General features: G+C 46.0%; 1 protein-coding gene across 1 annotated transcript; it reads left to right on the top strand.

Moving 5' to 3' along the window:
* Positions 1-15544: 15544 nt before the first annotated feature.
* LOC116570466 (cathepsin L1-like) lies at positions 15545-18930 on the top strand. The gene is made up of 7 exons (XM_032307617.1): positions 15545-15670; positions 15961-16083; positions 16183-16329; positions 16513-16737; positions 17183-17345; positions 18224-18341; positions 18809-18930. Exons 1-7 carry the CDS (start codon positions 15545-15547, stop codon positions 18906-18908), a joined length of 1002 nt encoding a protein of 333 aa, XP_032163508.1. The 3' UTR covers positions 18909-18930.
* Positions 18931-23039: the final 4109 nt, after the last annotated feature.

Genomic DNA, 23039 nt, shown 5'->3' with positions numbered 1-23039 from the left:
AGATTATTCCTGTTATTCTTTCTTCAGCCTTTCCTAAAGGAACCTTTGATTTTGATCAGGGTAACCACATTGGAAATAATCAGACACTCGCTCCTAATCAACACTGATTCCAAGAGACCCAAAATGTCACTGTCGTCCACCAGAGTGTAGGCTTACGGAAACCAAGTCATTGGTGGAGTTTTAGCACAAATCCATCTTCCAGTGGACCCAGTGGGTCCCCAACCCCATTCTATTCTGGAATGCATAATTGGAATAGATAAACCGAGCCCTGTGTTTGGCAGAATCCTCATATTGCTTCCCTGACTTATGAAGTGAGGGATATTACAGTGGGAAAGTGACGCAGAAGCCACTAACACTGTCTCTCCCCAGCAAAGTTATAATCCAGAAGTGATGTCACATTCCTGGAGAAGGTGCTGATATTGATGGTGCCACCATCAAGGCCTTGAAAGACACAGGAGTGGTGACGGTCTCCGCATCCCCACTCACTTCTCCCATTTGGGCTGTGCAGAAGACAGACTGACCCTGTAGACTAACAGTAGATCATTATACGCTTAAGCAGGTGGTCACTTCAATCAGTGTTGAACCAGATGTGGTTGTCGTGCTTAAAGAAATTAACACACTCTGGTACGAGTGTATACCTTTGGTCTCTGCAAATGCCTCTTTCTCCATGTCTGCCATGAGACCAACCAGAAGCAGCTTTCAGCTGGCAAGACCATCACTTCCATACCTCAGATAGGGTCCATGGAATGGTCAGAAACTCTCCATAACCTGAAGAGTGTGGCCCAGTTTTCTGTTTTATTAAAGAAAATGCCAATAAAGCCAAAAGTCTATTCCTCAGCTGGCAAGGCCAGCAGCACACTTTCTTTGGTGAATGTCAGGGATATATCAACTCTCCAGCCCTATGTCATAATTTAGTTCACAGGGACCATGACTGCCCCTCCCTTCCAGAAGATATTACAGTGGTTTACAATATTGATGACTTTATGCTGATTGGATCTAGTGAGCAAGAACTAACAATGACTCAAGAATTGTTGGCAAGACATTTTTGTGTTAGAGGGTGAGAAATAAATCAGACAAAAATTCAAGGGCCTTCTATTTCTGAGAAACTTCTAGGGACCCAAAGGTATGGGGTTGGTCAATAGATCTTTTCTAAGGAGAAGGATATGGTATCGTATCTTCACCACTTCACCCCCCAAACCAAAAAAGAGGCACAAGGTCTCCTTTGGGTTTTGGCATCTTTGGATTTTGGAAACAACATAGTCCTCCTGTGAATGTCATGCCCCACCTATTTCCCGAGGAACAAAGAATAAGGCTGGTTTTGGATGAGGTTCAGAAACATGAGGAGCTCTGCTGCAGGTGCAGTAGCTGTGTGACTCCTCTGCCACTCAGGTCTCATTCAGTGGTGCTCGAAGGGTAGTGGCAGGTTGGAGCCTTTGGCAGTTCCCTGTAGAGGAGTCACAGCACAGACACTGAGGATTTCGGGGGAAAACTGTATACTTCCTTTGAGAAAGAGGTCTCTGCCTGCTCCTGAGCCTTCATAGAGACTGAACAGTTAACCCCAGGTCATCAGGTTACAGTGTGAGTTGGGGAGCCCATCATGCATGGATGTTATCTGATGCACCAAGCCATAAAGTTGGACATGCACAGCAGCACTCCTCCATCAGATGGAAGTGGTATGTGTGCAATTAGTCCTACACAGGCCCTGAAGGTGTGAGTAATTTACCGTAAGGAGCAGCCCAAATGTCATGGCTCCCAGCCTTGCCTTATCTCGCCCAGCCTGCTCCTATGGCCTCACTGGGAGTTCTCTACAGTCTATTGACAAAGAAAGATAAGACACAAGCCTGGTTTACAGATGGCTCTGCACAACGGACAGGGCTCGCCTGAAAGTGGACAACTACACTACTTCAGTCCTATCTGGGACATCTCTAAGAGACAGTGGAGAAGGGAGAGTCTCCCCAGGGGGAGAACTTCTAGTTGCACAGCTGGTGGTTCACTTTGCTTGGAAGGAGATATGGCCGAACATGGTATTATATTCTGATTCACGAGCTGTGTCCCATTGTTTGGCAAGATGACTAAAGACTTGGGTGGACCGTGACTGGATTTCTGGCCCAGGGAAATCTGGGGGGAAATATGTGAAAAAACCTTTCTGAATGGGTAGAAGTTTTGAAGATATTTGTGTACTGTGTGAATGCTCGCCAAGGGGAGAGCTCAACAGAGGAGGATTTTAGTAATCGAGTGGGTAGAATGATCCATTTTGTGCATAGCAATCAGCCTCTATGCCCAGCCACCCCTCCCATGGCCTGATGGGTTTGTGGACCAAGTGGCCATGGTGGCAAGGATGGAGGTTATGCATGGGCTCAGCAACACAGACTTCTATTCACAAGGGTACCCTGGTAATGGCCACTGTGTAGTGCCCCATGTGCCGGCATCAAAGATCAAAAATGGGCCCTGACACCGTTCTTCAGAGAGATAAGCAAGCTACCTGGTGCAGGTGGATTACATTGGACGACTTCCATCATGGAAGGGGAAACCTTTTGCTCTTCCTGAAATGGACAGTCTGGGTACAGACCTGCCTTCCCTGCATACAATGCTTTTGCCAAAACTACCACCCATGCACTACAGAATGCTTTGTCTATTGTGGAATCCTTGCTATGTTCAAGGACTTTCACTTTACAGCCAATGAAGGGCAACAATTGTCCCATGCTCATGGAATTCACTGGTCCTATTACGTTCCCTAACATGCAAAACAGCTGACTTGATAGAATGGTGGAATGGACTTTGAAGACCCGAGTAACAGCACCAGCGTGGTGGCAGTATCTTGCAGGACTGACGCAAGGCTCTCTAGGAGGCTGTATGTGGACTGAACCAGCATTCAGTATGGTGCTATTTCTCCAATAAACCAAAATTCAAAGGTTCCAGAATTCAGTGGTGGACACGGGAGTGTCACTATTCACTACTACCCCTAGTGGTCCACTGATAAAATTTATGCTACCTGTTCTTATCACCTTATTCTCTTCTGCCTTGGATGTCCTAGTTGCACAAGGAGAAATGCTTCCACCAGAATATACACAACAATTCCATTGACTTGGAAGTTAAGACTTCTGCCTAGCCATATACATTCTTCACACTTTTGAGTTAACAGGAAAAGAAGGGAGTTATGGTGCCGGCTGTGGTGACTGACCCTTACTACCAAGAAGAAATGGGCTGCTACTCCACAATGAAGGTAAAGGAGAGTATGTTTGGAATATAAGAGATACCTTAGGGCATCTGGGATTAAGCTCAACAGAAAATTACAGCGACCCACTCCAGCAGACTGGTAATGGCCCAAGACCCTGAAGAGATGAAATTTTGGGTCACCACACCTGGTAAAGAATCATGACCAGCTGAGGTGTTTGCTGAGGTCCATGAGGATGCAGAATGGTCCATCTCCAGTACTAGGGAAGGGGATGGAACCTGTGGAAGGAAGCAGTTGTAAATACCAGATATGTCAGACCACATAACCAGTTCCAGAAATGAGGGTTGCCATTATTATGAGCATTTCCTTCCTATTCTGTCATGAATACGTATGTGTTTGTGTGCAAGATATCTTTGTCTTTTTCCCTCTCTTATTTCTTTACTGTGTAACATAAGATGTACTAACTTTGTGTCATAGTATTTAGGTATTATGGAATTTACGACATAGTATTGTAGTTATGGGGTATAAAGAAAAGGAATAAAGACCACTCAAGAACCTTATTTCTTCTTTGAGTCAAGGCCTTAGTGCATTCTTGGTTGTGTCAGCTTAGTTGGATCATGTTAGGCAGAATTCTGACCTTGTTACTGTCTTTAACTGGAAATCATGGTTTGAGAGGATGTGTACCTATGCCAAGTGGACAAGGACTTGAGTTGTGATGGTTCAATTTCTGTGTCAACCTGACTAGGTCAGGAAATACTCAAACACATATTCACACATTCACACGTGTCTGTGAGAATGATTTGGAGTGAGATTAACATTTGAACTGGTAAACAAAGTAAGGCAGCTTATCCTCCCTAATGTGGGCAGCCCTCATCCAGCCGGCTGAAGGCCTATATAGATAGAAACAAAATAAAACCAAACCACGACGCTCTTCTGAGTAATGGAGGACTCTGACTGACTTCCAGTTAGGACAATGGTCTTTTCCTGACCTTGGACAGGAACTGAAACTTTGGCTCATCTTGGGCCTTGGGCCTGCCTAGAACTTAGACCATTGGTGATGCAGGTCTAACACCTGGTCCTTAGGTGCTCCCACTGGGACTTCACCTTGGGTTTTTTGTGTCTCCAGGTTATTGACTGGCTGACTGCTGATCTTGGGACTTCTAAGCCCTCATGATCATGGGAACCAATTCTTTATCATAAATCTCATTCTGTCTATTTACGTCCTATCGGTTCTGCTTCTCTGGAGAACCCTGACTAATAAAGGCTGCCTGAAGTGTATCCATGAACCCAAGCGTTCAGTGGACTGCAGATTAAGAAGCCCTGCTAGAGGCTTTTAGTGTTCAGGATTCATCTCTAAAGCGTAGGATACACAGGACAATTCTGGTCTCAAATCTTCAGGACCCAGTGCTATTGGGCTCTGACCTTGTTCATCTGCACAGCGTTCACCAGCTTTCCATGCTTCCTCCCTTGCCTCATATCCCAGGAACCCTCCTGCCCCAGGGCACACATTTAGGGTCAGGGTCACATGAACTCACAAATGTTTTGCTCAACAGGGACAGACAGATGCTTATGATGTGACAAACGGGCAGGAGAAACCGGCACCATCTGCTGCCTCCATTCCAGCTCCCTGGTGTCTTGATGACCCAGCCGACTGCCCTCCAGACCCCCTCGTCCTCTTCTGGCTCCATTTCCAGGATCTGGGAAGGGGATGGAGACTGTGTGACAGACACCTGGTGATGACACAGTCTTCCCGTGACCTTCATTGCTGCCCGCAGATCTGGAGTTCTTGCTGACAGTCTGATTCCTGGATACATCCTAGGGGGTTAATAACAAATAACCAGTTATATGTTCCTGTTCAGGATAAAAAAAGGCATGTGGTTAGGATATCAAGCTCAGTGCCTCCTGTCACTAAGTGCAAAGGAGAGCCCGCGACTGCCGAGTTGCAGAGACAGTCTCTCTGAGCAGAGACAACCGCAGTGCACACTGGTTCTGAGGAGCTTCTCAAAGTAGCCTCAAGGGTCCTGACGACGATTCGGAGAGAGAGGACACTCGCTACCCTTCTCGATCAGACGCACTGCTGACCGTCCCGTGTTCACGGGCAGACCGCGTAAACGAGCCGTGGTCAGCACGGGGTCTGTGCGTGAGCCCCGGACAGAACACAGACAAGGGCAGCCACCCTCCCATTTGACGCTGAAATAGCTCTTGACATACGCCCATCCGGGGCACAAAGGGGAGTGCTAGAAACTTTTTATCTTCACCGAGGAAGACACGCAGATGGCGATGAGCACAGGAGGAAATTCTCATCATGACTAGCCGTTAGTGAAATGCAGGGTCAGCCAGGATGACACATCGTCCCACACCTACTAGATCAGGTAGAATAGTGTCGTGGCATCACTTGATAAGGATGTGCACGGACTGGGTCCCTCAGCCTTGGATGGGGGACGGAAAGGTGCAGCCATTCTGGAATGTCATTTAATGGTTTCTTTTCTCCGTTTTACTGAGATATCACTGAGCTGTAACATTGTATTAAAGTGTATAACACAATGACTTGATATGTGTATAAACAGCAAAGTGATCACCCCAATATCTTTATTTAACAACCCTCCCCTCATGTAGTTACAATTATTTTTCCTTGTGCTAGAGAGTTCCAAGTGTTACTCTCTTAGCAACCTTCAAATGTACAAGGTGGCATGTTTAAACCGGTCACAATGCTGGACGTTACGTCCCCAGATCTTATTTATCGATAACAAGTTTGTACCTTTGGCCCTCCTGCCCCTGCATTCCCCTCCTTTATAACCAGTTTCTTATAAAATCAAACCTTCATTTACCCTACGACCCAGCAATGGCCATCTTTTTCCCCTTTTCCATCACCCCCTCCTCCTCGGGAGTGTTTTGGTGTTGCCCACCATACCTGTCTCCAGGATGGAGCTGAGACCTGCCCCTTCACCTACACTCTACAGAGATGATTTAAAACGAGCACCTGCCACAGCCCAGTAGAGCCAATGGAACCGTTCCAACACCGTCTGCGCGATTCGGCAGGATCCTTTCCCTTTTCTGAGGATGCCGTCCTGAGAAATGGATAAGTCTGTAATTGCCAAGAGTGAGTCTGAGAAGTCTGAGAGCGGAGCCCGGAGCCGAGAGCTAGAGAGGATGGGGGGAAGGACTGTGCACGGGGCGTGGTGACAGGGCTCAGGGAGGTTTGTCCCACACCCACCAAGCTTCTGAGGGACTCCCGCTGTGCTTCGAGATCACCTGCCCTGTTTCACATGCAAACACAAGAACTTGTGTGAAAGCATGTTGAGTTAGGCTTCTGTCACTTGAAGCTGGGAGCATCACGTCTAATGGAGAGACCGGGACGTGGACCTGGGGCATTAGAAGTAACAGTCTATGAAACGTGGCATCGGCTGAGCTGGCAGAGGGCAGAGGCAGCCAGGGTGACTCTCTCCCTCCCGAGTAAGAGAAGAAGCTGGCAGTGTCTGCTGCGGGGTCGTTGACCTGGAGCCCATCATACCGAGGGATACAGACAGCGCCTAACAAGGCTCGTGGGATGTGGTCGTTACTCCTTGCCGCCTACGCTAAGCTCCAGCAAGAATCGCACTTCCTTTTCAGAGAAGCTTCCCTTCCGTGCGTGCCAGCCCATCAGGAAACAGTGGGAAGAAAATAAAGCCTTGTTAAGAGAGACCCTTTCTGCACACAGTAATTGAAGGTGTCTCAGCTTTTGTTCATCCTCTTACCCGCAGGGGAGAGGCACTAAACTCTGTGCCCCAGGCTAATGCTGGACCGGCAGCTAAGGATGAAACAGAAGTTGAGATCGCAGGAGGAATCAACAGCTTTTACTGTCAGGCTCCCTTTTCTTTCTCTTCGTAATATTCTTTACCTTTTGACCCTGCTACCCTTTTCTCCCACCCACAGCCCTTGGATCTGGTAATCATCATGTGCTTTCTGTGTCTGTGTGCTTAGTTTAGTGTTTTGTCTGTTTGCTCGATTTTTGTTTTTGTTTTGCTTCCACACAGTGGAGAGATCGTATGGTATTTGTCTTTCTCTGTCTGACAAATTTCACTTGGGATGGTGCCCTCAAGGTCCATCCATGTTGTCACAAATGGCAAAATGCCATTCTTTTTTATGGCTGAGTAATATTCCGTTGTGTGTATATGCTACGTCGCTATGCATTCGTTCACTGATGGACACTTAGGTTGTTGCTGTGTCTCGGCTTTTTTAAGTAATGCTGCGATGAATATGTGGCACATAGATCATCCTTTTGAGTTTTGTTTCCACTTTCTGTGAGTAAATACCCAGAAGCAGGATTTCTGGATGTTATGGTTGTTCTGCATTTAATGAGCTGGAAAGTCTGTACTCTTTTCCGTTGGGGCTGTAGCAGTTTGCCTTCCCGCCACCAGTGCACAGCGGTGTCCCTCCCTCACACCTCATCGAGCTGTTCATTCCTCGTCTTTGATGGTGACGTCCTGCCTGGTGCAGGTCACATCTCATGGCGATGTTTACTTTCCTTTCCTGATGATTAATGATGATGAGCATCTTTTCTTGTACTTGTCGGCCACCTGTGTGTTTTCTTTGGAAAAATGTCTATTCAGATCTTCTGACCATTTTTTAATCTTTTTTTTTTTGCTATTGCATTCTTTTTTAATATTTTATTTTTTATTAAAGATTTTATTTATTTATTTATTTATTTATTTATTTATTTATTTATTCATCAGAAAGAGAGAGAGAAATCACAGCAGGGGAAGTGGAGGAGCAACAGGCAGAGGGAGAAGCAGGCTCCACCCTGAGCAAGGAGCCCAAAGCAGTACTTGATCCCAGGACCCTGGGATCCTGACCTGAGCCAGAGGCAGATGCTTCACCAACTGATCCACCCAGGCATCTTCTGTTACTGCATTCTCTCAGGTCTTTAATATTTTGGATTTTAAACCCTTATCAGATGCATGATTTGCAAATAATTTCTCCCATTCCGTAGGCTGCTTTATCATTTTGATAATGGGTTTCTTTGTTTTGCAGAAGCTTTTTAGTTTGGTGGAACCCCACTTGCTTGTTTTTGCTTTTTTTGCTTTTCCTTTTGGTGTCAGATTCAAAAACACCACTGCCAAGACCTATGTCAAGGAGCTTATTGCCTCTATTTTTTCAAGGCGTTTTATGCTTTCAGAAATAACAGTGGAATCTCTAACTCATTTTGAGTTAATTTTTGTGTACGGTGTGAGACGGTGGTCTGGTTTCATTCTTTTCACGTAGCTGCCCAGTTTTCCCAGCACCATTTACTGAAGAGTCTGTTCTTCCCCTTTCGTATATTCTTACCCCTTTCGTTGTAAGTGATGTGACCATATACGCGTGAGGTTATTTCTGGGCTTTCTATTCTGTTCCATCGATCTTTGTGTCTGTTTTTATACCAGTAAAAGGGACAACGGATTTCTCTGTATTATTTCTTACAATTGCATGTGACTCTATAATTTTCTCTAAAGAAAAACATTAATGAAAAGAAAGCATTTATCTGTGTGTTGAGAAGCTAAATGGGGGCTGCTGTGTTGAACCAAAGCTTTTCTCAGCCACCAGCATCCACTTCCTCTGGTCTTGGTAGGAGCACTGTGGGTTCTTTCGGGAAACTTGTTTCTTCCCTATTGCATGGAGTCTTAATGGGGCTGTAATTAAGATGCCTTCCCTCCCCTAGACATGAGATGAAATATCGATAGACATTGTCTCCCAGGTTTTTGGAAGCAGAATGATACAAGGGTGAAAGAAACAGTGTGAATTCTTCCTTCCAGCAACAGAGCCCTGACAATATTGCCTAATAGTTCCTGCTGCTGAGACCCCAGATTTGCCCAAGATTCCAGTTGTTTCGGTCCTGATTTCTGTTTCTTTCTTCAACATTGTTATCAACTCTGTCATCATCCCGATGTCTTTGCCAAAATTCTATTTTTAAGAAAATGATTTCAATTGCTTTGGGCTACCTATCACTTGCTCTTTGAGGAGATCTTACAACCGACTACTTGAGCCGTTAATTACTCAGGTTTTACATCGAGTCAGTTTTCTTAATCTTTGCATCGACTAAATTGGAATTCCACAACTCCAAATTTCATCTTTGGGAAGGGCAGCAAGTGTTCAAGATTCTCTCAGGTAGAAGTTACTGTGAAAGGAAATGCAGTGATATATTGAAAGCATTTAGCAATGCCTAACGTACTGCAAGTTGTTGACAAAGACGACCACGGTGACTATGATGATGGTGATGACGGTTTCCTGACTTCTAGAATATCTGAATCAAACGTTGCAAGTAACTTGCTCTTGTTGCTGAGAAAGTGGAATGGTTAATAGTAGCTGATATATTTGTAATTTTCTGGTCATTTGAATGCAGATGACAACGATACTAACCATGTTATAAGCATTTTTTCTACTAAAAAATTCAAAACATTCACTGCACTTGCTTGAACATTTATTTATTATGAAATTCTTTGTTCAATACAGCGTGGAAGGAAAATTCATCTGCCTTGGATGGTTCATCACAGTGTATTTAGTTAGAAAAAGACACCGGAAGAGATGTAAACATTAATGTGGCTATTTCAGCTCCATTTACTCACTTTTAATGTGACCAAAATCAGAGCCACTTTATGCATGGATGTACTTTGCATCATAGGAGAAATTTCAAAATCTAAAGCAATTGGAAGTCATCATTTGGCTCTGCTGCCTGTACTTTTCGTGCATCACGTGACCTTATTCATTAATCAAACACCCGTGACCCCGTCATTGAGATAATGGGTTCCGTGGTGTAGTAGACATGAACATGAGTTTGAGGAGCTCAGCCCGGCAAGGTTAACAAAAAATTATAAATCACAAGAAATTATAATATAAAACAGGCACCCTGATAGCTTGAAGGTCCAGAAGCTGTGGATCTCAGCAGGCATTTCAAGAGGTGGAACGGGAAGGAAGGACATTGCGGGTGGGAGGCACTGCTCGGTCAAGGCACTGAGGCACAGGAGAGCTGCTCAGGGCAACAGCAGGTCATGGCTCGTCTGGGGTGCACTGCTCCTGGCCGGGAGTGAGAGGCAAGCCTGGAAATGCTCTTCAGGACCTGTAGTGAGAATGTTGGGACCAAAAGATTCTGATGGTAGTGATGGTGCTCCTTCAGAATGGGACACTAGGGAGCGTAAGTGTGGCTCAATCGTTAAGCGTCTACCTGCAGCTCAGGTTGTGATCCCAGGATCCTGGGATCAAGCCCCTCATCGGGCTCCCTGCTCAGTGGGGAGTCTGCTTCTCCCTCTTCCCCTGCCTGTGTTCCCTCTCTTGCTCTCTCTCTCTCTCCCTCTGCCAAATAAATAAAATCTTTAAAAAAAAAAAAAAAAGAGTGGGATAAAAGGACAACAAGCTCAGCGCTAACCCTGGGAAGGACTAAGTAGCAAACACTCATGGACAATTAACCAGGAAACAATTGTTAGGGCTTCACACCACACGAAATAAAACACTTCCTGCCTATATCGCATGAGGGTGGCGGGACGTTGCCGGCTAGTGTAACGTCACTGTGAACATCTCTTCGACTTCCTGTTAAATGGCCTGGAAATGATGTTTTTCCTATTAATGGATCATTCTGGTGATTTAGGGAAGGGTGGGTGGTTTTCTAGGGAGAGGAGGAGGCACGTGTTCTAAGTGCTGACGAGCTGCATAGTTCAAGCAAATCCTCCAGAATGGAAAGGGAGGGGCTGCTTGGAAAGCTGGCTCTCAGCAACTTGTCTTACGCTTCTCTCAGGGAAAAACATGCAATCCTCTAGTATCCACGTACACTCGGTTGGGGGTGAACACCTTGGTTCTGGTTAAAACAGCTAATGCTGTTGACAGCTGTGCCAGGAAGGGTTAGGACCAACTATAAATTAATGTGGGCTGTAAAATGTAGTGTGTTTCCTTAACTTCCTGTTTTTCCTGAGAAGAAAATAATAAATCTTTTATGCAAATGCAAAAAAAAGATGTGAAATATTTGGAAATTATAATGAATGTGATAGAAAATTTAAAAGTATGAAAAATTTTTTTTAAAGATTGTATTCATTTATTCGACTGAGAGGGAGAGAACAAGCAGTGGGAGCAGCAGAGGGAGAAGCAGACTGTGTGCTGAGCAGAGCCCGTTGCAGGACCCGATCCTGGGACCCAGAGATCGTGACCTGAGCTGAAGGCAGACGCTTCACCGACTCAGCCTCCCAGGCGCCCCAAAAGTGTGAATTTTAGAAGACTTGTAGTCCCCATAATTTGGATACTGAACCAGATGGCTGCCCTCAATACGTGGCTCACTGAAGTAATGAATTTTTAAAGATAGATTTCCCCTAGATGCATAAACACATGGTAAATCCTTAAAAGCAAGCACGTTGTATGAAATGACTGACATAGTTTAGTAGAAACGAGATCCCTCACATGGAGACACAGGCTTTCCAAACACAAAAGTCAAATACAGAAGAAAAAAACCTGCTTTTCCCCCAAAGGAAAGTCAGTTCTTTTGTCTCCCCCTCTCTTGCTCCTTCCCAGCAGAAGCCTTCCTGGCTTAGATTAGATGTTCTAATACTTCTTTAGAAACACCGACTATGTAGAATGTGATATTATCTCTAAGGATCTAATAAAACATTTATTGTTTTACAAATAAAACGTGAGATCAGTGACTAATGGTTCTCCCTCGGCTTTAAAGATGGAAGAATGGTATTAAATCCTGTGTCAGCTGAGTGCTTTAGGATAATGTACAGAAGAAGAAAGCAAGTTCGGCAGGTGAACAGGCTTCCCAGCAGCTCATCCTGACTTGGGGCTGCTCTGTCTGCTGGACCGCTGTCCCTGTGGCTTTGGATGAACCCAGGCTGCAGGTGCCGGGAACACGGAGAAGCCGGAGGCCAGGTTTTCCTTTCCCAGCTGCACGTCAGAGGGAGACCTGCTGTCGCTCCTTTTTCCCACCGAGTCAAGGAGCGCAGATGTTAATAGTCTTCCTGGGGGCACAGCTCTAGGGCCAGTAGAAAGATTCTTGGCTATTTGCTACAGATTTGTCTTTTGAGAGAAAAGGCAGGAATCTGCTCAATATCCTGATACAGATTTCTGGGTGGTTTTTTTTTTTACTATGTAACTTTTTTTGCCTTGATCTCAAATTTTATCCTGACAAAGTTTCTGTTGATGTAGAATTTTGCATAGGGTAAAATGGATAGGTCTTATGTACATAGGTGGGTAAGTTTTGATGAATGTAGGCAACCGCGGAACTAGCCCCCAGATCAAGATACAGAATTTCCCAACTTTCTAATACATTTTCTTATGCCTCCTTCCAGCTAGTAATTCCCCTGCAAGACCACTGTTCTGATATCTGTCACCGCAGATTAGATTTGCCTTTTGAACTTTATATAATACAATTAATTATATGTACTTTTTAATATGTACCTTCTTTTGCTTGACATGGTGTTTTTAATGATGTTGGAGCAGAGGGAGAGGGAGAGAGAGGGCTCCACACCCAGTGTGCAGTCCGACGTGGGGCTTGATCTCACAGCCTGAGATCATGACGGGAGCCGAAATCATGAGTTGAACACTTAACTGACTGAGCCACCCAGGCAACTCCTGACGTAGTGTTTTTCAGAATCATCTCTGTTGGGTTGCCTGGGTGGTTCAGTCAGTTAAGTGTTTCTTTCGGTTCCGGTCATGATCTCGGGTCCTGGGACCGAGCCCTGAGTCAGGCTCTCCGCTGAGCAGGGAGCCTGCTTCTTCCTCTCCCTTTCTGTCTCTCTCAAATAAATCTTAAAAGGATCATCTGTGTTGGTGCACACAGAGAAAGCTTGTTCCTTTCAATTGTCGAGTGTGAATGTACTATACGGTGCTTGTTCATTCTCCTGTGTTTTCCCGCTGGAAGTTACAATGCGTAAAAGAACATGCTCACGTGGGTAGAAACCGGACCCTAGAAATGCTGAGTTAGTGTCGGGTGTGCAGTTCCTTTTTTAAGAAGCCGCGGAGCCCCTGCCAGAGTGGCTTACTGTTTGCACCCGCACTGAGAGCGGCCGAGAGTTCCCACGACTCCATGTGCCCCCACACACACGTGTTGCCCCTCGTCACTTTCATCCATGCTGCTGGGTATGAAACATCATCTCGCTGTTACCCTGATCGCTCTTAGAGAAAAACCCTCGATGACCTCCTAATTTGTAATAGGCAAAATAAGCTATCTGTAGTTGAAAATGTGATATTAGCTCTAGCATAACGGGTCAAACGTGAGACAATATTTTAGGGACTGTGGACATAGTCCTAGGATATGTGTGTCCCTTGTATATCAGTTTGGGAGCATGATTTAAGAATGTTAACTAGACGGGGCACCTGGGTGGCTCAGTGGATTAAGCCTCTCCCTTGGCTCAGGTCATGATCTCAGGGTCCTGGAATCGAGTCCCACATCGGGCTCTCTGATAAGCGGGGAGCCTGCCTCCCCCTCTCTCTCTGCCTGCCTCTCTGCCTACTTGTGATCTCTCTCTCTGTCATAAATAAATAAAATGTTAAAAAAAAAAAAGAATGTTAACTAGATGTAGCTTGGCTTTTTAACATATAAGCTTATTTACCTATACTTTAGGGTTCATTTCATTATGTGGTAACCTGGCTTCCCGGAAGTAAAGAAGTAAGTAGGGATGGCCTATGTAACAAATCCTTGAATAAATATTTTCTAAATTAAGCGAGACCTTTGGAAGGATTTTCCCTTGGACCTCACAAGAAAGCAATATGGAATGAGCCCTACTCTATGCTAATGCATGACGTGTGTTAGCTCATTCAGTCTCACAAGCGTCCTCTGAGGAAAATCAAATCACTGCCCCACATCCTGCACGAGGAAACTGAGTCTGGGGGTGCTGCGGAGTCTGCCAGGGTGGGGGACTAGCCGAGAGGGGCAGAATTCTCATGCCGGCCCCGTCCTGACTCCCGGCCCCTGTATGGAACCCCTTTCTCCCCGGCCCTCCCCGAGCCTAGCAGAGAAGGGCTGGAGATGTGTGCAGGCTCACTAGGGGGTCTCACGGACGGAGTCCAGAGAAGGAGGCTGTGACCCACTGTCTAGACGCGTGGAATCGTGTTCCTAAGAAGAGCAAAACTGGTCATCAGAGGGAAAATTCATGGTCTGCTGATGAACGCTTTTTTTTTTTTTTTTCCAGTTTAGAAGAGCTGTTTTTCTAAAACATTTAAATTTAAATCTCGAGAAAAGCACATTGGACACTGAGAAACACAATCATCCATGAGGCAGAGAGTGGGGAGGAAAAAGCAGTTTCTACCTTCCGTCTTTCTTCCCTTTGTTAAACCATATTTTTCTGGAAGTAAATCATTTCTGTTGGTTTTGAGAAAGGTTTGGGAGGGAGTGGAAAGCACTTGAGCCTTGCCTAGGGCATCCCCTGTTTGGACAAGCCCATTGTCTCCAGATTCTTCCAAAAACCAGAGGCAGCCCCTCCTGAAACAGTGATAACACTATCCCCTGAGGGCTCTACTTCCTCCAGCTGCCCCTTTGCTTGGAATTAACAGGAACAATAAGACTAGATTATCCTATTCTCAGACCTCAGGGAGATTTTAACCAAAGACTAGAGGATAGGCAGTGTGATGCTGGAAACCCACTTGGGGCCCTGTGAGCCTCTTTTTGTGAACCACCTGCCAACACATAAATTCCTGCTATTTAGTTGATCAGGGTCCCTAGGAAGGTGCTGGATCCCCTTCTACAGGGCTTTCCCGAGTCCTCTCACTTGACTTTCCCGGGTCCCTTGAGGCAGGCACAATCTCCCCTGGGACAAGTAGGGACCCAGCTATCACATGCCCCAAGGCTCCCCCAGCTCCAGGGCACAGAGCCCCCGCCCACAGGCTGGCTCAGCCAATTGCTGTGCAGGCAGGTGCCAGGGGCAGGACCAGAAGGGCCAAATCCCAGGCTTAAATGGACAGTCTCCAACCCATCAGTAGGCGTGCTGGACACCTCCGACCTGCACCTTGACTGCACCTGCCTCAGGTGAGATCCTAGCCTAGACCTGAAGGGAAGGGCTACCCCTTAAAACTTGGGGAGGGGGGTACAAGCCTTGGGGGCCAGGGGTTTAGGGCTCCGGGGAGGCACTCTTCCAGGGCCTGGTCCCTCTAAGCATGGCAGCTTGACCCCTATACCCCAGACTCAGGGCTTGTCACTCCCTGTATTGCCATCTACATGCTCTGGAAGCAGCAGGTGGGTTGCGGGTTGCAGGGCGGGGAACAGGCCAGCAGGCCCCCTGCACGCGCCACCTCTCCACAGCCCCGTGGAAACACTTGGGAGTATTAACGCAATGTCTTTACTGTACCAGAGTGGTTCTAACATCTCAGAATAAAGGATGGCTCTTTAGATGGTTGGTCTAATCCAAAACACATTTCTTTTCCCTTCCTAGGTTTTGGAACATGCATCCTTCTCTCTTCTTGGCTGCCCTTTGCCTGGGAATAGCCTCAGCTGCTCCACAACCCAATCAGAGCTTAGATGCACGCTGGTCCCAGTGGAAGGCGGCCCACAAGAGACTATACCACAAGGTTGGTAACATCTGAGCTGTCCACTGAGACCCCAGGGAATGTTCCATGCTGGTGGGAGTCCACAGTGGAGAGTAGTTTTTGGAGGCCACTGGTACCCAGGCAGGTAGCAGAGTACTGTGACTGTGCATGATGGGGACAGATGTCCTGCTGTGTGGTTGCTGGAGAGCAGCTCCTGGAGCATCAGCCCAGCCCTGGTCCAGGTCCCTCCTCCCTCTGTGAGCACATCCACTTGGTGCAGGTGAGCTGGGCTTAGATAGAAATCAACAGGATGGTTGCATGTTTGTCTCCAGGATGAAGAAGGGCGGAGGAGAACAGTGTGGGAGATGAATCTGAAAGTGATTGAACAGCACAACCAGGAGTACAGCCAAGGGAAACACAGCTTCACGATGGCAATGAATGACTTTGGTGACCTGGTGAGTGCAGCTGGAGTTGCTGAATGTTTTGTGCTTCCTCTAAGGATTTTTTCCAAAAAATCTCATGCTTGTCAACATTCTATTTCCTTTTCCTTGAAGACCAGTGAAGAATTCCAACAGGTGTTGAGTGACCTTAAAATCCAGAAGCAAGAGGACCGGAATGTGTTCCAAGCACCTCTCTTTGCTGAGATCCCCTCGTCTGTGGACTGGAGAGAGAAAGGCTACGTGACCCCCGTGAAGGAACAGGTGAGACAGTACTCGGCAGCTCCCTTTCCAAGAGCAAAGCCAAGACGGACTAGTGCTCTCGTGATGGAAGTTGAGAAACCATATACAGTTTGTTATGTTTTGGAAGAGTTTTCAGATGTCAGGGCTGTTGTCAAGTCTTGCTATTAACTTTGTAGACTAAGAGCTGTATCATTGTGTTTTCAGGGTCAGTGTCAATCTTGTTGGGCTTTTAGTGCAGCTGGTGCCCTTGAAGGACAGATGTTCCGGAAAACGGGCAAACTTGTGTCACTGAGTGAGCAGAACCTCGTGGACTGCTCTTGGTTTCAAGGCAATGAGGGCTGCCACGGTGGCCTGATGGATTTTGCCTTCCAATATGTTATGGACAACGGAGGCCTGGAATCCGAGGAATCCTACCCGTATCTTGCAAGGGTAAACAGACTTCCTTATCTTTTATCAAAGTTGAGTATATTCAGTAAAACAAAGCCTATATTTCAAATTCTCATTTTAGACTGTAGACTCTGTATCTGCACATGGTCAGAACAGATTAAAACCTGTTAGCCTGGCACCGTTCTCCACCTAGAGGGTTACCATACAGGTGTTCCCACTTCTCAGCCACACAGCAACACAAATATCATTCTTAATACAGTACAGATCTGCAGAGTGAAAAATCTATGCACAAGTAGACCAAAGGAGTGTCTCATTGGATAGATATTGCCTCATTTCTCAATTTCAAAACAAGCAATCATATTTTGCCTCTTGAGATGTTTTATAACACACTCGACTTGGACATCATTCAGCTGCAAACTGTCTTGAGCTCGTGTTCCCCAGGAGGTGGACGGTATTAATCAAGTCCCTTCCCCTTTACCTTTGAAAGAATGGCTACTGCAGATACAGGCCTGAGAAATCTGTCGCCAATGTGACTACCTTCTGGCACGTCTTAAATGAGGAGGATGGTCTTATGACCACAGTGGCAACTGTGGGGCCCGTCTCTGCTGCTGTAGACTCAAGCCCGTATTCTTTCCAGTTCTATAAAACAGGTGAGCATTTGTCTACCTAGAAAATTGGCCAGAAAATACGGGTAACCAGCATGACATACAACAAGATGGGCTTTTTTGTATGTGGGACTCAGGAGGGTATGGATTTAGCATGGTGGCTCATTCTGTATATGTAGTCCTTGTGCTTGTTGTCACCATTTGACATGACTTGACCCATATCCCCAGGCTTTTAGGCACTTCATAAATATATTTAATTATTAAAAACATTTTATTTATTTATTTATTTATTTATTTATTTATTTATTTGAGAGACGGATCACAAGCAGGCAGAGAGGCAGGAAGACCGGGGTGCGGGGTGGGGGGAGCAGGCTCCCTGCCGAGTAGAGATCCTGACGTGGGGCTCGATCTCAGGACCCTGGGACCATAACCTGAGCCAAAGGCAGAGGCTTTAACCTACTGAGCCACCCAGGCACCCCTATGAATATATTTAAATGACTACATAACTTGACTGGTGTAGTTTACTTCACTTTTTCCAATGTTTGGACCTTGAAATTTTCCAAGGAATTTTACTACTGAAATAGACACTGGAAAGAACCCCTTGACTCAAGTAATTTTCTGTTCTCTGCTGCTTCTTCGGCTGACATCATAGGGTAGAATGACAAAGTTTCAACAAGTGCTCTTTTACGCCTCTTCACTGTTCTTCACAAAAGACATTGTGACAACATATATTTCTGGTAGTACTAGATGATGACCTAAATCCCTAGCCTAGCTAAATGAAAAGATCTGATTTCTAAACCTTATCTCAATTGCTATCACAACCGGATTTTGAGAGGCTGCCCTTGCTGTGGTCACTAGGTTGTTGTCACATGTTATCATGTCACTTGGGTGTTCCCGCTCAGCACTGAATCTCTCTTCTCCAGGCATTTATTATGATCCAAGCTGCAGCAATACACGCCTGAATCACGGCGTTCTGGTGGTTGGCTATGGCTTTGAAGGAGAAGAATCGGAGGACAAAAAATACTGGATTGTCAAGAACAGGTATAAAGAGCCAAGAACACCTACCTTGGAAATTGAAAAGGGAATTCTTTCTAGAATCAGTGTTTGGAGGCAGATCCTCAAACCCTTGAGCACGCTTCTGAAATCCCTGAAGTGTTTATGCCATTAAGGGGGAAGGGACATACTCATGTGATGACGGCAGTAGCTTGCTAGGGTCCTGCCATGGTTTTGCTACCATTGCGTTTCTCAACTTGAAAATTTTCTCATTTCTGAAATGCATCTGGCCCCAAGAGCTTCTTTTTTCTGTGTTTCCATTCGTCGTCTGCGAAAGGTCTGGGGACGGAATTCTGTGCTGGGTTAGAACTCAAGCAGGAACAGGAACGGACTCTCCGGATTCTTCCTGAATCTGTCCTGGCCTCTGGTGCCCTGCTCAGGGTCGGGTGTGATGGTTCATTAGGGGAAATGTGGTTGATTGTTTGTAATAAATGGCAAACCCTGTCTTCTTTCAGCTGGGGTACAAACTGGGGCATGGAGGGCTACATGCTGTTGGCCAAGGACCGGGACAACCACTGTGGAATCGCCACCATGGCCAGCTTTCCTGTCGTGTGAGATGAGGGCGTACAGAAGGCCTTGACTGGGAACCAAATATCGAGAAGATGAATTTTGTTTGAAAGCCGACCACATCTTATGATACGGGATAAAACACATGAACCATTGAAGACCCAAGCTGGGATTTGACTGTGTGGATTTTATATGAGGAATGTTACCACTTCGCTCGTTACTGATGTAAAAGCCTTTGTATGACAGACTTGTCTAATAACTTTTGGATTTTCATTTTTTAAAAAAATGTATGAAGTTTTATTTTTTAATAAAAAACTTCAAAGTAGAAGGGAGGTAAAATGTTACTACTTTAACTCTTATAGAGTCCAAATGTGACTGGGCTCTAGGATATCCGTGGATAGGCCAGTGGTCCCTGGGAGAATACTGGCTGGTCCGATTGTTTTGAGTATAAATGATTGTTACATCTGTAACATTGTTACAATGTTACTTTAGTTTCAGGTGCACAACCCAATAATTTGCCAACCCTGTACAGTGTGCTATGCTCACCGCAAGGATAGTTGCTGTCTGTCAGTCTCACACTGTACCTTTACGGTGCTATTACGACACCATTGACTATATTCCCTATGCTGCGCCTTCTATTCCCGGGACTTACTCATTCCTTAGCTGGAAGCCTGGACCTCCCATTCCCCTTCACCCCTGTTATTCATCCTCATTCTAATCTATGTCCTCTTACTCTTTGCAGATTTCCCACCCCTCAGTTACTAACTGGGTTTCTCTCTCCACAGTCCCCAGCTCAGCTAGTAGTCTGTAAACATATCAGGGAGTTTTAGAGGAAGAGACTGGGGGGGCCAGGGAGGACACCCCAAAATGTGTCACAATGGTACATGGATTATCTGGATACGAAGCTCCTTGGGAAACAGCGGGTGCGAGGGCGCCCAGGGGGTCCTCTGTCCCCAACAAGCAGGAGACGAGTCTGCCATAGCAGAGGTGCCCTCCCTGCACTGCGAAGTACAGAGACAGCCTTTGCCGCACACATGGGACTTCAAAGCTGGGAAAGCTGTAGAAAGAAACCTTGTGGCTTTTTTACTAATCTACAACCTCAGCACAAATTCCACTTAGCATTCCTGCTGGTTGGAAGCTCCCACATAGCAGGAAAGCTGGCCACGGTGGTCATTCCACACTGGTTGTCCAGGGCCTTGGCCATCAGCATGGAACCCTGTGTGCCCCAGTCCGTGCCCCAGTTGAAAGAAGCCAGGGTTTGCCAATTATTCCAGAGGAACAAACACATTTCCCGTCATGAACAATCACACCCGACCCTGAGCAGGGCACGAGAGGCCAGGACAGATTCAGGAAGAACCCGAAGAGGCCATTCCTGTTCGTGCTCGAGTTCTAACCCAGCACACAGTCCTTCTTTCCCAGACCTTTCACAAAACTGAAACAGGAGCAGGAAAAGGAAAATCTTTGGGGCAGATGTGTGCAGGAGTTTTTAAAAATCCAATTTAGAAATGCAGTGGTGGAAATCTATCGCAGGACCCCCCAGCTTGAGACAGTACCTTCCTGTGGTCGTCCCATGATATGCTTGTGTTCCCGCCACGTGGGGTAAACGCTTCTTGAGCACACTTGTCTAAACAAGTGTGCTCAAGGGTTGGGGGACTTGCCTCCAAGCACCGATTCCAAAAAGGATTCCCTTTTCAATGTCCAAGATAAGTATTCTTGGCTTTCTATACCTGTTCTTGATAATGCAATAGTTTTGGTTCTCGGATTCTTCTCCTTCAGATCCATAAACAAACAGCAGAACGCCGTGATTCAGGTCTTCACTGCTGCGGTTTAGAGCATTATAAATGCCCGAAAGTAAAATCTAATGTTGGGCTGAGGTTTCCCGCGTGACCTGGGGTAGTGACAGCTTATCAGCCTATCAACCACAGTAAGGGAGACATATAAAAATTCAGTTGCACTATAAATCCAGCTAAGATTAAAAGTCAGGCAGTTTTGTTTAGGTAAGCTAGGGGTTTAGGCCCTCTCTGATGTTATCAGAAACACAAAGTGTCACAATCTTTTTGTAAACAATAGTCAAGAGGCATAAAAAAATATCTCTTGTGATTCTCCTTATGGATGTGAGCTTACAAAAACACCAGAACACAAAATGACTTGCCTAAGGACCCTTTCCAGTGTTAATCTCAGTAGTAACATTCTTTAAAATTTTTTAAGGTCTAACAACTGGAAAAAAGTAAAGCAAGCTATACCAATCAAATTGTGTAGCCATTTCAATATATTGATAATGTATTTAAAATCATGGGTATTTGGATCTGGTCATGACAGGTGGAAACAGAAGGCATAAATGTTATGGGTGCACGATGAACTGTGTGAAATCCACAGCCCCCCGCCCCAAATTCTACATTGAATTCTGCGTACCATAGTGTCACTCCTGCTGTATCTTAGGGTGCTTTTCCGATCTTTCTACCTCTATTTCTCCATAGACAGATGCGTACCCTCTTTATAGAACCGGCAGGTGTCCAGGCTTGCACGGAGAGCAGCAGGGACGGGACCCACAGCTGCCACCACCAGCACAAGGGACTCCTCCTGCGGAGGCATGCTCACCGGGTCTGTATGTGCAGGGTCTGTCCTTTCAGAGGGAAAGGGGAAGAGACTTGATCACTACATCCACCTCCTGGGGAGCATGAGCTCAAGACAGCTTACAGGTGAGTGATTTCCAAGCCAAATTTGTCATAAAGCATCCCAGGAGCTGAAATGCTATTGGTTGTTTTGAAATTGAAAAACTACCTTGTATGTGTTCAATGAATTATTCAGGGTCTATGTGTCCTTAAGAACTGGTTCATTCCAGAGAAATCTGTACCCTGTATGGAATGGTATGTATGTCTCCCTGTAACATAGAAATAAAAATAGTCATGGGGTCCCCACTGAGGCAGGCACTGTGCGTGGCTTGTCTGGTTTAATGACAGTCCTGACAGTTTGCAGCTCTAGGGTTCACCATTTAAAATGTGAGTATTGTGGGTGCCTGGGTGGCTCAGTGGGTTAAGCCTCTTCCCTCGGCCCAGGTCATGATCTCAGCATCCTGGGATTGAGCCCCTCATGAGGCTCCCTCCTTGGTGGGGATCCTGCTTCCCACTTCCCCCTCTGCCTGCCTCTCTGCCTACTTGTCATCTCTGTCTGTCAAATAAATAAATAAAATCTTTTTAAAAAGATAAAATAAAATGCAAATATTAAATATGGTATCTGTGTTCTTGAAAAGCATGTGACTAGGAGCAGAGCTGGACGGATGACACGTGAAGAGCTCCACTGACCCCTGGACAACATGGATAGGATTCCTCTGAGTCTAGGCCTCCGTTGTTCAGAATATACTGGAAGGCATAATTCATCAGGCCACCACAGCAGCCCTCACTGCCTGAGACCAAGAATAGTCCAGCGGGTTCCGCTCACTCAGTGACACAATTTGGCCTGTTTTCCAGAACCTGTGTACTTCGAGGGCACTGGCTTCCCTAAAACCCAGCCAGAAGCACACCGACCCTGAAACCAAATTAGAAAGCTCTCAGCCTAAACAACAAACAGCAAGGCTTTGCCTACATCCCATGAATCTGAAAACTCTTGTAAAACACAGCAAGAGTGTGTTGTTCCCCAGCAGGGACCCATCGAAGAGCTGCTGTTTTCTTTTCGGCTTTACTTTTGGAAAGAAGTGATCCGTTTTTTTTGGTGAGAAGGGATCCTTCAGACTCATAGGACTTACCCCGGCTGTCTGTCTCCTGTCCACAGGTACAATGAAATCAGCAAAGAAGGGTATTTCAAACACTTTCCCCTCTGTGTGCTTCTGGATTTTAAGGTCATTCATCCTGTGTCTAAATTCTTCACTGGTCTTCAAGGAAAAGAAAGTAGAATGTTGACAAGGATGAGAATTCTTTGGCGAAGTACCAAAGAGAGAGAGAACAAAAGGTTCAGGAACCCCAGCCGCCCTCACCAGGTCACCGACGCATTCACCGCCGTTCGAGCGTTTTCCGATTCCTCTCCCACACTGCTCTCCTCCGTCTTTCACTCTAGAGACAAACATATAACCTACAATTTTTATTTCTATTTAAAGCCAACTCACCTACTCGAAGTGGATGTGCTCACAGAGAGGAGGAGGGGCCTGGACCAGGGCTGGGCGGATGCTCCGGGAGCTACTCTCCA

The sequence above is a fragment of the Mustela erminea genome, chromosome 12, assembly GCF_009829155.1.
Source record: "Mustela erminea isolate mMusErm1 chromosome 12, mMusErm1.Pri, whole genome shotgun sequence".
In the NCBI taxonomy this organism is placed as follows: domain Eukaryota; kingdom Metazoa; phylum Chordata; class Mammalia; order Carnivora; family Mustelidae; genus Mustela; species Mustela erminea.
This window is presented reverse-complemented; position numbering and strand designations above follow the sequence as displayed.